Raw genomic sequence first — 12,149 nt, 5'->3', positions numbered from 1 at the left:
AAGGCCGCTCCTCCTCATCCCAGTGACGTTTTACCATGGCTGATGTGAGGAAAAGTCTCACCAGAGTCAATCCTTGGAAAGCTGTATTGCAGGGGTATGGTCATGCTGGAGGTTTGGGTCTCCTAGTTCAAGTGAAGGGAAAATTTTATTCAACTGCATCCAAAGACATTCTATACAATCAAGTGCCTCCAGATCTGTGGTAAAAGATTGGGGAAGAACCCAGTAGTGGACGAAGTACACAAACCATGCAGTTAAAGTAGAGGTACAGTAGGTAAAATACGACTCGAGTTGAAGTACAAAACTATTTGCCTTCAAATGTACTTAAGAATGACATATGGCTCAAAAAGTGAGGTGTCCCAATACAATCATCCATATAGTTGCAATATTTTATTAATCTTTGCAATATAGAAATATATTTAAAGTGTTGTATCGAAATATATTTAAAGTGTTGTATCCTCAAAACAATCCTTGTAATTTGGCAACGCTGAGGCTAAAGCAACGGACCTCATGCACACATTCAATCACTGACATGATTATCTCTGCATCCGCATGTCCATTACAATCAATTTCATCATAAATATGAACATCGTGCAGCACAATAAATAAATAGCACTATAAAGAGTGAGAATTAACCCTTGCACCTCTGATCTACATGATGAGATAAAAATGATAAAAATATTAGGTTCAGTAGCTGTCAATCTAAAACAAAGAAAAACTAAAGTGTCCTTGCTACCAGTCTCTCTCATGAGGCTCTCTGTATGGGATGCCCAGGAGTTTAAAGACCGCCCTCTCAGTAGGTGTGCTCAGAGGAAAACCTGGGACCACCTTCACACCACGGTTGCGCACCACGCCAGCGTTCAGCGAGTGTTCGGACAGGCTCATGGACTTGGTCTTGGCGAGTGCGCGCATGGAGCGGTTGAAGTGGGCCGAACCTGTGAAGTAGAGTAGGGCGCATGCAAATTCGTTCTGTGGCACCACGATGACATCGAGCCTCCGATGGCGTTGACCCGCGCCTGGCAGGACGCATACGCCCATGTACTTCTTCTGCTCTCCGTTCTCCTCGTGGCTCACCAAATCCTCAGTCAGGAAGCCTGGTGAATTCAAACAAACAAAGGCAAGAGCTGTATTTCTTGATTTTACTTCACATTCTCACTCTGTTTAGAACTAATATTTAAAATTGACTCCCTGTTTACATAAAAAAAAAAAAAAAAAAAAAAGTTTCAGGCATCATTTCCAAACAGTCAGAAAGACAGATTACTGCATTACCCTGAATGAGTGGTGAAATATTTAGGATTATACCAGGTTGCCTTAAATGACATTTATTACATATTAACAATATAAGTATTGGTTTCTTCTTCTTCTTTCAGCTTCTCCCATTAGGGGTCGCCACAGCGGATCATCCGTCACCATAACCCCTGTCCTCTACATCTGCCTCTTTCACAACAACACCTGCATGTCTTCCTCTGACCACATCCATAAACCTCCTCCTTGGTCTGCCTCTTTTCCTCCTTCCTGGTGGCTCCATCCTCAGCATTCTCCTACTGATATACCCCATGTCCCTCCTCTGCACATGTCCAAACAATCTCAATCTCGCCTCCCTCACCGTGTTTTCAAAACATCCTACATGTGCTGTCCCTCATTTCTAATACTCTTCATTCTCGTCACTCCCAACGAAAACCTTAACATCTTCAGCTCTGCTACCTCCAGCTCCACCTCCTGTCTTTAACTTAATGCCACTGTTTCTAAACCATACAACATCACGAGTCTTACCACAGTCCTATAAACTTTCCCTTTCACTCTTGCAGATACTCTTCTATCACAAATCACTCCTGCCACTCTTCTCCACCCACTCCACCCTGTCTGCACTATTTTCTTCACTTCTCTAACACACTCTACATTACTTTGCACTGTTGCCCCCAGGTACCTGAACTCCTCCAACTTCTCCACCTCTTCCACCCAACCGCACCACTCCACTGCCCTCCCTCTTATTCACACACGTACTCTGTCTTACTCTTACTGACCTTTATTCCCCTTCTCTCCAGCACGTACCTCCACCTCTCCAGGCTCTTCTCAACCTGCTCTCTACTCTTACCACAAATCACAATATCATCCGCAAACATTATGGTCCACGGAGACTCTTGTCTGACCTCATCTATCAACCTGTCCATCACCACCTCAAACTGGAAAGGGCTCAGAGCCGATTCTTGATGCAGTCCAACCTTCACCTTCCTCATACATGTCCTGCACCACCCTCACATACTTCTCTGACACACCTGACTTCCTCATACAATACCACAACTCCTCTCTCGACACTCTGTCGTACGCTTTCTCTAAATCCACAAACACACAATGCAACTCCTTCTGACCATCTCTATACTTCTCCATCAACATTCTCAAAGCAAATAATGCATCTGTGGTGCTCTTCCTCGGCATGAAACCATACTGTTGCTCACAGATGGTCACCTCTTCTCTCAGCCTCGCTTCCACTACTCTTTCCCATAACTTCATGGTGTGACTAATCAACTTAATTCCCCTGTAGTTACTGCAGCTCTGCACATCTCCCTTGTTCTTAAAGATCGGTACCAGCACACTCCTTCTCCATTCCTCAGGCATCTTCTCACCTTCCAAAATCATTTTAAACAATCTGGTCCTACCAACTTTTCACTCTTCATCATCTTAATTGCTGCTCTCACTTCCTCCTTACTAATCCAATCCACTTCCTGCTTCACCAACTCCACACCATCCAACCTTCTCTCTCTCTCTTTTATTTTCCTCATTTATCAGCTGCTCAAAATACTCCCTCCATCTTCTCAACACACTCTCCTCACTAGTAAACACATTTCCATCTGCATCCTTTATTGCTCTAACTTGCAGCACATCCTTCCCAGCTCGGTCCCTCTGCCTGGCCAATCCATATAAATCCTTGTCTCCTTCCTTAATGTCCAACTTCACATACAGCTCCTTATATGCCTTTTTTTCTTGGCTTTCGACATAGTCCACCTGTGTGCACCTTCCTCCACTCTTCCTTTCAACATTCCTGGTCTTACTCCCTTACTGAACACACAACGTATCTACCTTTCTCCTCTACACCATATCAGCTCCCTCTCTCCCTTTACAAGTCATAGTCACAACATTTAAAGTACCAACCCAAACCTCCACCCTCCTACACTTCTCCTTTCCCAGACGTCTCTGTAGACGTCTTCCTCCTCTCCTTTGCCTAACAGTAGCCCATTTTCTACCGGTACCCTGTTGGCTAACGATACCTGTGGGGGCCGTTGGTAATTCGGGCCTTGACCGATCTGGTATGAATTGCTAATTCACGATTCGCATTTGATTTGGCACGTTTTACACTGGATACCCTTCCTAACACAACCCTCCCCATTCATCCGGGCTTGGGACCGGCACTAAAAGAGCACAAATTCCTATGAAGGGCCAAAATTTAATCTTTCGTTATAACAGACTGTATTATACTAAAATTAAAAGTGCAATGGTTCCCCTCATTTATGATTTCATACATTTTAATAATAAATAAAAAGGAAACATTACTCTATAATCTGCTACGGTAATGCAGCTCTGTTTTAAAAGAGTCCTATTTCACTGAAACATATGGGTACAATGAAAACATGGGGAAGGTGGTAGCTCAGTGGATAAGATGTTGGACTTCTAAACAGAAGGTCATGAGTGCAAATCCCAGCACTACAATGCTGCAACTGCTAAGCCCTTAAACAAAGCCCTTAACCCTCAACTAGTGAGTTGTATAAATGTAAATCATAGGAACAATCCCACATGAAGCTGGTCCTCATTATTTAAAGGTTTTTCATGTATATTTTCAAAATGTTATTTCAGTTGATATTTTTTTGGAAGCTTAAAAATATAACAAATATAACACCCCCCTTCTCACAAATGGCATGGTGGGCCAAATCAAAAGCTCACCATGGTCCAACTTTGTTCTGCAGACCCTAGTTTGGGCATCTAATTGGACAGAGGACAAGTACAGGACGAGTCATCCTGGTTTGAATACATGAAATATTATGATAGATATTTAAAACAAAGATGTATTTGTACTGGGTTCCATAACATGAAGTTAAAAAAAAATCTCTAAAGCAGCATAAAAAAAATAATAATAATTTAGTCAGCGATTTTATTTAGATTAGTGAATGTACTGATGTAGTGGAAGCATACCGCTCTGATGAAGGATCTGGAGCACTTTGGTAAAAACGCCTTTGTGTGATTGGCCGTCTGGATGAGTGATGAGCACGTCCACATCTCCACACGTGGGTTTCCCGCGCCGGTACGAGCCGCACGTCACCACCAGCAGACCCGGGTTTACGCTGTGTGCCGCCACTCTCACCTGTCAATCACAAACACAATCAAATGATACATACGAGACACCTGCTGCCAGGGTCGGAACGTTTTATGCTCCATATCAGAGGGAACATCCAAGAAAACACACTTCACTGTGATGACTGCTATGAGAAGGTTTACACATATAATGCGAGTTCTATACCGATTAAGGGAAATGTATGTGAAAATCAGGCGTTTAAGGCTGATTAAAGCTCTGTCACTGGAGATGGAGGTTACATGGTCGAGTCTCTCTGTTCTGTATACGCTGCCTGTCTCCCGGTTTTCAAGCTTTGAACCTGCTTGAGGAGAGGTTACATGCACTACATATCATTCTGTCAGAGCCAGAAGACACATGCTATCCTCATCTTGCTCATCTGTCCTTTCTATCTGGCTGAGGAGGGAAAACTGAGCAATACTATAAGAAAAACAACTGGCTTCAGGCCTCAGTTTAGCCAGAGAGCAAAGGGAGTCTCTGACTTATGATGCGCCAACTTTCAAGACCTCCTCAGGGAAAACAGACACGCTCTCCATCTCTGGTTTCGCCATCAAGCCACCAAATAAGATCGACAGTCCTCAGTCAGCCAGAACAACCTTTTTTTTTTTTTACACATTACACTTACAAATGTGCCAGTGTGTAGAACAGCTCAGCATGTATTAGTAATATAGAGCTGAATACTCCCTCATTGCATGTTGGCTTGATAGGATGACTACGCTCGTTTCCTTTCCCGTTAGCTCTCTGCTGAGATTGCGCCGCGTGGCACAGTTATAGTTATGACATGTCATGAAACGGGACGCGATGAAGTCTGTTACAGACCGTTTTCTCGATGGCGGCTGCTTCGCTTCTTGGCATGCGATCGAGGAAGTCGTCGTAGTGCTTCAGGCCAATTCGCAGCGTGTGAGTCAAAGTGGCCTTGGTTCGAATATCCTCTAGAGTACGAAAGCCCTGAAATGATAAGAACAGTTATCGGTCAGGTAAACTTTAAAACATGTGAGCCGGGTTTCGTTTGCGGGTCGAAATTGACGTCGACATTTTATACCAATAATAAGAGACTCGCAGGCTGGTTTGGGTTTATTCTGGTTGATTCGTACATGACTCCAATAGCTTTTATTTATTTTTTATTAAATCGTAGTCTTCAGTTTTGGATCACATTTTTTATCAAATAAACTGCAGTGCAACAGAGAGAGAAGACCAAAAAAAAAAAATTACAAATCCATAAAATAATTTCCATTTAAACTTGAATACATTTGCAAACGATCCACACACAAATCATCATCATCATCTTTCAGATGCTCCCGGTAGGGGGTCACCCCAGCGGACCATCAGTCTCCATACTGCTCTGTCTTCTACATCTGCCTCTTTCAAACCAACCACCTGCATGTCTTCCCTCACCACATCCATAAACATCCTCCTGCCTGGTGGCTCCATCCTCAGCAATCTCCTACAGATATACCCCATGTCCCTCCTCTGCACATGTCCAAACCATCTCAATCTAGAATCTTTTTCCTTGTCTCCAATATGTCCTAATACACTCCTGTCCACCCTCGTCACTCTGGATGAAAATCGCAGCAAATATTTTTTAAATTTTGCAAATACAAAACAAAATGCACAAGTATCTTTGTAAATTTCCAAAAGTCTTTAAATGTATGAATAAATTGTTGAATCAGCAATTGTGGATACTTGTGTGTATATCACTTTGGCATGTGTTTGGAATATGTGTGCATGCGTATGTTGAAGCAGTTCTGCCAGTTCATATTTTCTGCCACTACACAAATTTGTAAATGAAAAAATTTGCCCCTTCCTGTGGTTCTTTTCAAACTGTCATCACAAAGCTGGAAGCGCTCCATTGTACAGTCTTTAAATGCACTATAATAGAATTTTGCAATGACTTGAACTTGTAATCCCAAACCTGTTCCAGCATGGCAATGCCCATGTACACAAAGTGAGCTCCTTGAAGATCTGGTTTACATGCTTTGGAGAGGAAGATTTTGAGTGGCCTGCTATAGAGCTCTGATCTCATCCCTACTGAACACCTTCGGGATGAATTGGAATGCTGACTGCACCCCAGGTCTCCTCAACTACATCAATACCTGCCTTTCGTAATACCCTTGTGAGTGATGAACACAAATATCCATAAGCACACTCCAAAATCTAGTGGAACATCTTTCCAGAAGAGTGGAGGGAATTATAGGAGCAAATTGGGACTAAATGTGAAATACAATGCTCAAAGATCACATACCGTACTTATGACCAGGTGACCCAATACTTTTGGAAATAGAGTGCATGTATGTATGTATGTGTGTATAAAAATATATATTTATAGGCATTCATCTCAGCCAATCATAATGCACTTTGCTTTGTGTTTTGTCTCAAGATGCATGGAGAGGTGGTAGCTTAGTGGTTAAGGGTTAGACTTGGACTTTGGATCGAAGGGTCGTGAGTTCAAATCAGAGCCATACCAAGTTGCAACTGCTGGGCCCCTGAGCAAGGCCCTTAACCCTATAGCTGCTCAGTTGTATGAATAGGATAAATGTACATGGTGGTATCAAAATCGTCCACACTAGCTCTGTCTACACGAAAGTTGCTTATTTACCTGTTTACACACCATCACCTTCAAAATAGTCCCCAGTCCTCCCATGAATTCTTAAATATGTCCTGGAGGTCTTCTTTTTAAAGTGTGTCAAGCACATTCTGCTATTCGCCCAGCACCGGTTGCACTGCTCCTGAAGTACACAGGACGATGTCTTTAGGCACGCTTACTTATGAAGGTCGGTGCTCCCTGTGACTGTGCGTGCAGTCTCGAAACTTTTTGATACCACCTTGTAAGTCGCTCTGAGGCGAACTTTTCTTCCTCCCTGCTGTACAATGTGATTTATTTGTCGCACATCATTTCATGCTTGCAGTTGATAACTTCCCGATTTGTCAGAAGAGCGTATAATCACTAGAGAGAAAAACCTGAGCTCTTCCATTCAGCTCTCCTTACCTGTTGGTACCAAAGCTGGGCAGTCTTTGCACCAACACCCCAGATGTTGGTGAACAACTCAAAGACGGGTACGGCCTCCCCAAAATGGTCCAGCTTCCTCAGGTGGCCGCTCTCCATGATCTCCACAATCTTATTGGCCATGTTCTTGCCGATGCCTGGGATCTTGAAGGCTTCCTGGTAACAATCAGGTCAGGGGTGTATCATACTTCATTTATCACAGTATCAGTGATCAGTAACTGAAATAAACCTCCTAATGCAACTAGGGATCCAGGAAAAGAAGTATTATATATTATTGTACTAATATTGGCCTGAATTGCTGGATCGGTATCGTAATGTGTTTAACATATTTTCTGATTCAATCCACAGATGTATTTTTATATACAGTGCCTTGCAAAAGTATTCACTCCCTCGAACTTTTCCACATTATACAGCACAGGAAATGAACAATGAAATGGGATTAATACATACTTAATTGGGATCTCAGCATGTAATTTTCACATTTGCGAATTGAACAGTGGATTTTTTTTTGGTTGCATAAGTATTCACCCCCCCTTATGTCAGGACTTGGTAGAACCACCACTGTTTGCAGTTTGAGCTGCATTGCACAGCTGGATCTTTGAACTATTTTTGTGATATATTACACAATCATACTGCTGCCACATTGTGAAACATCCTTGATCCAACAAATTGTGACTCATGGTATCACTGGCATTCATCCCATCACTAACCTCATAAGAAGAGATTGGCTTGTGATAGCTCTTAAGTGCATTAACTGCTTTCGAGTAGCTCAGCGCCCTCCACTTGTCCCCTGTGTGTGTGTACACTTTGGCGAGCTGCTCCAGCTTGTCGGTGATGTGATCGTTGTGGTTCTTGCTCTTTGTCCGAGACGACTGGGCGCATACCCACTTTCCCAGCACCCGGGGGTTTCCGGAAACACACTGCGAATCATCTGAAGGGCCAGGATCATATGTAACGCCGTTGATCAGAGCCTCCAAATCGTTCTGCGACACGGCATCTTCTTCTATGGGTTCGTCCTGAGTCTCAGGCACCTGTAGAGCATTAAATAAAGAGATGTCTATTAAGAGAGTCAGATTTTAATAAACATGCGATTTGATTGGCATTTCAAAAACCTCAAAGTCCTTGTAAAACAGCCTTAGGAATGTATTACTATTCTACACACGTATTATGGTTACTTCATGCCAAATGAATACAGAAAGGATCAGAGTCAAGCGAAGATACATATACATAGAGGAAGTGGTTATGCAGGGCTTCTGCAGGCTTCACAAAGTCAAATTTAAGACTTTAAGAACATCCAAGACCTATACCACAACATGGCCTTAACCGAGCTCTAAATTAATTTTTTTTAAACCAAATATCGCTAAACTATGTACTTCCCCATAGCTGAAAAAAGAATCCATTTTATGTCTGTGGTACAATCTGAGAGAGATTTGCGGCAAATAACAGAAGCTGGTTGGTTGTTGCATGTTGGTCTTGTTTGTAGTCATAATACAGTGAATTATATTTGGACTAGCGAAAGATCTATAACACCATGGAAACTAACAAAGAAAAACATTTAAAGAGCTGCGGGAGCATTTCGATGAGCGTTATAGGTAGCGTTACATGGACATAGGAAAAATAAAGACTCGTTTTAAATGATTTAAGATCCAAAACAGCGAATTTACGATTTTTTTAAAGCCAGAAGTTTGGGTTTTTAAATTTTAGATTTTTCTTTTTTTTTTTTAAACCAAATCAAAGTAGCCACATTGAATTGATTTCTGATTTCACTGCAAAACCTTGTCCCAATCCCTATCGGGATGAGGTCATTTGTTTCCGCTCTCATAGCGTTAACAATATCCGGACTTGGCATCTTTGGACGTGGTGAACCTGTATGGCTTTTTTTTTTTTTTTTTACACTGTTAAATTACTTTCACGATCATTTTTGCTGATGCTCAGAACAAGTCGAATAACTCAAAACATTCCCTGACATGATGATTTGAACCACAGGAGTTTAACCTTGAGCCGCGTTTCTGCTTTGAGACGCTGGATGAATTCAAATAAAAACAAACAAACAAGCATCTGATGGATTCTGCAGAGGCTTTACCATGTCAGCTGGATCATCTGGAGCTGATTTGTGATCTGGTGGCTGCGTTTCCTTAGGAACAGGGATGTGACTGACAACAATTTGTTTAGGCCCCTCAGCAGGAGTGTCCTCAGGACTATGGACAAAATCAATATAAGTTCATATATAATTAAATAATAATAATATTAGGTTATAATACATACTTAAACATAGTTTCAGATCTGCTGAATTTGTACACAGTCATATTATAAGGACCAAAAAAAAAAAGCACATGATTATAGCTATAGGATTAATGTTTGCACTTATACCATAAACAGCATGCTCCAGTTTAGATTTATAACCATCAGAAATACCGGTCACATGGATAAAGCCGGTAGTCATCTGTGCTCAGAAGGATCTTCTCTGAGATGCAAGCGCTGAGCCAAGTGCACTTTACCAGCTGCACTGTAGGGGGAAAGGTTTCCGTCTTCAGCAGCCTTGACGCTCGCTCCCGGTCCACCGACTCGTCCACGACCACGTGCGTGCACCTGGGACCATAAGCAGCTTCCACCTGGCCTCCATTCTGCACGATCTGCTGCTGGAATATGTCACACCGGGCATTTCCTATGCCAGCAGGGACTATGTGGACGCAGACACCCTGAAATACGTTCCCTAAAAGTGGAAAACAGATGTTGAGGAACAGCAAGCAAACGAGTCTTCCTACGAGACCCCCTCCAGATGGACATATGTAGTCTTTATAAAATGTTCTTCTTGTACACATTTATTACTAGTGATCTAGGTACTAGGTTTTAGACTGTTGTATCATACAGTGATATAGCGGTTTGCTCTGGATAAATCACATCAATCATAATGAGACTGTTAATAATTGTTACATTTCTCTAACAGCACAGCTCAGAGAGTGTTGATATTAATATGGTTATTTAGTGCATGATCTCTCGATAGTACACAGAGGCACTTGGCAAATTCTCCACATAAACTGTTGGTGAAGATTTCTGGGGCATGAGGTTTATTTAGTATATTTGGAAGGATTGTACATTTTCAAATCTAAAAACAACTGCATCCCATTAAAAGACATATTCCTAAGTCAATTGATTATACAGATACCAGTAGCTAGGTTGGACCAGTGGTGGGCAGTTAGGAAGTAAATGTAATTCGTTACTGTACTTAAGTATTTCTATTTGGGGAGACAATTACGTTAACTTCACTACATTACAAAGTCAAATATCTTATTATTTTTTGACTGATTTTGAGAAATCAGTCGTTCAGCGAGTCACAAATCAGGATCGAGGTGGTATCTACTGATCACCAACGTACAGTTCAGCATCAGGTCAACAGCAAGAAGAGCATTTAGAGAGGAATAAACGATGGAAGAATCTCCAGACTCGAACTCGCCACAACAACCATGGTTATTTGCATGTTTTTTTTTAAGATTTGGGCTCATGATAATTGTAATAGATATCAATCAGTGATTGACTCATTAATATGATTCTATTAATAGATTGTTGTGCTGAGAGTAACAGTGTTTTTTTTTTACATAAACTGAGTTGATTAAGCAAAGAGTCTTGTGACAAAAATGATAATAGGAACATTATAGCAAAAAAAAAAAAATCATAACAGTTTGGATACTTAAGTACATTTGAAGACAAATACTTTTGTGCTTTATTCAAGTGGGAAAAAAAAGAATTTTACTGAAGTATTATTTTACTATTGTATCTTTTACTCAAATACATGGTTTGTGTACTTTATTCATTGGGATGGATCATACTTGCTGACAACCCATTAGTCAAAGGATAGTTTAAAGAACTGAATCGTGAAAATGTGGTAAATGGAATAAATATTAATATATCCATTATAATAAAAAAAATACTGAGGAAATTAAAGACTTGCATTTAAACTGAATCAAACGTAACACTCCAAATAAATAACCTTCAGCAACAGACGCAACCCGGAAAAACTATCGTATGAGAGTTCAACTATCGGTGCCGACTAATCGACAAAACCGATTAATCGGTCGGCCTCTACCCAGTATTCTCATGAAAGCCTCCAAACATGGATAAAACACTTACTGGAGACGAATGAATAAAAGATTATAACCAGTGCTGCACAAATTTTAATAAGGCAGTGAATTACATTACCAGTAATAGGCAGAGCAGGAGCTTTCTTTACTGGAACTGCATCTTTACTCTCATGTGGCCGATGTCTCTTTACTTTTGGGAAGGCTTTCGTAATGCCATGAGTCTCCATTTTCAATTAGGTAACAGCAGAGGATCCCTAATGTAAATGTAAAATATAAAATATATCTTTACAGCAGTGTCAGTGCAGACAGAGGAGAAAAAAAAACATACAACACCTCTACGACACTGTGTGGAGGACTTTAGGACCATGCAGTCTTCAAGTCTAATACACTCATAATATATTTTGTATTAATAATCTCCGAAACGGCAGGTCAGACCTCTCAAAAAAGTGATTTCGTTTGCAATAGTAAGCTCCACACGTCTTCTATCATCTCATTCACGCCATTCATCCACTTTAACAGCTTCCTTTAAACCACCAAGTGTCGATTCTACCCACAACACAGCATTTAATAATACAAACAAGACGTTTAAAACGATCACTTCCGGGTCACCGGTGCTTCACACTTTTTATGTACTATTATTATTATTATTATTATTATTATTATTATTATTATTATTATTATCATATATTACAATATTATTTTAATATTTGTTTGGTATTAACTAAAA

The 12,149-nt window shown here is 41.0% G+C and overlaps 1 protein-coding gene across 1 annotated transcript; it reads right to left on the bottom strand.

Moving 5' to 3' along the window:
- Positions 1–126: 126 nt before the first annotated feature.
- Positions 127–12,007, bottom strand: poll (polymerase (DNA directed), lambda). The gene is made up of 9 exons (XM_046838192.1): positions 11,858–12,007; positions 11,541–11,676; positions 9,759–10,056; positions 9,427–9,541; positions 8,054–8,374; positions 7,326–7,499; positions 5,159–5,287; positions 4,183–4,351; positions 127–1,091 (listed from the first exon to the last, which is right to left on the bottom strand). The coding sequence occupies exons 2-9, from the start codon at positions 11,647–11,649 to the stop codon at positions 730–732; spliced, it is 1,677 nt and encodes a 558-aa protein (XP_046694148.1). The 5' UTR covers positions 11,650–11,676; positions 11,858–12,007; the 3' UTR covers positions 127–729.
- Between the last annotated feature and the right edge of the window lie 142 nt (positions 12,008–12,149).

Source organism: Silurus meridionalis, chromosome 24 (genome assembly GCF_014805685.1).
Source record: "Silurus meridionalis isolate SWU-2019-XX chromosome 24, ASM1480568v1, whole genome shotgun sequence".
NCBI lineage: Eukaryota > Metazoa > Chordata > Actinopteri > Siluriformes > Siluridae > Silurus > Silurus meridionalis.
This window is presented reverse-complemented; position numbering and strand designations above follow the sequence as displayed.

Excerpts from the sequence above, each read along its gene's own strand:
- poll (XM_046838192.1), bottom strand. The coding sequence starts at position 11,649 with ATGGAGACTCATGGCATTACGAAAGCCTTCCCAAAAGTAAAGAGACAT. Across the intron at positions 5,288-7,325 it reads CCCAGCTTTGGTACCAACAG|GGCTTTCGTACTCTAGAGGA; the intron begins GTAAGGAGAGCT and ends TTATCATTTCAG. Across the intron at positions 4,352-5,158 it reads CAGCCGCCATCGAGAAAACG|GTGAGAGTGGCGGCACACAG; the intron begins GTCTGTAACAGA and ends TGTGATTGACAG.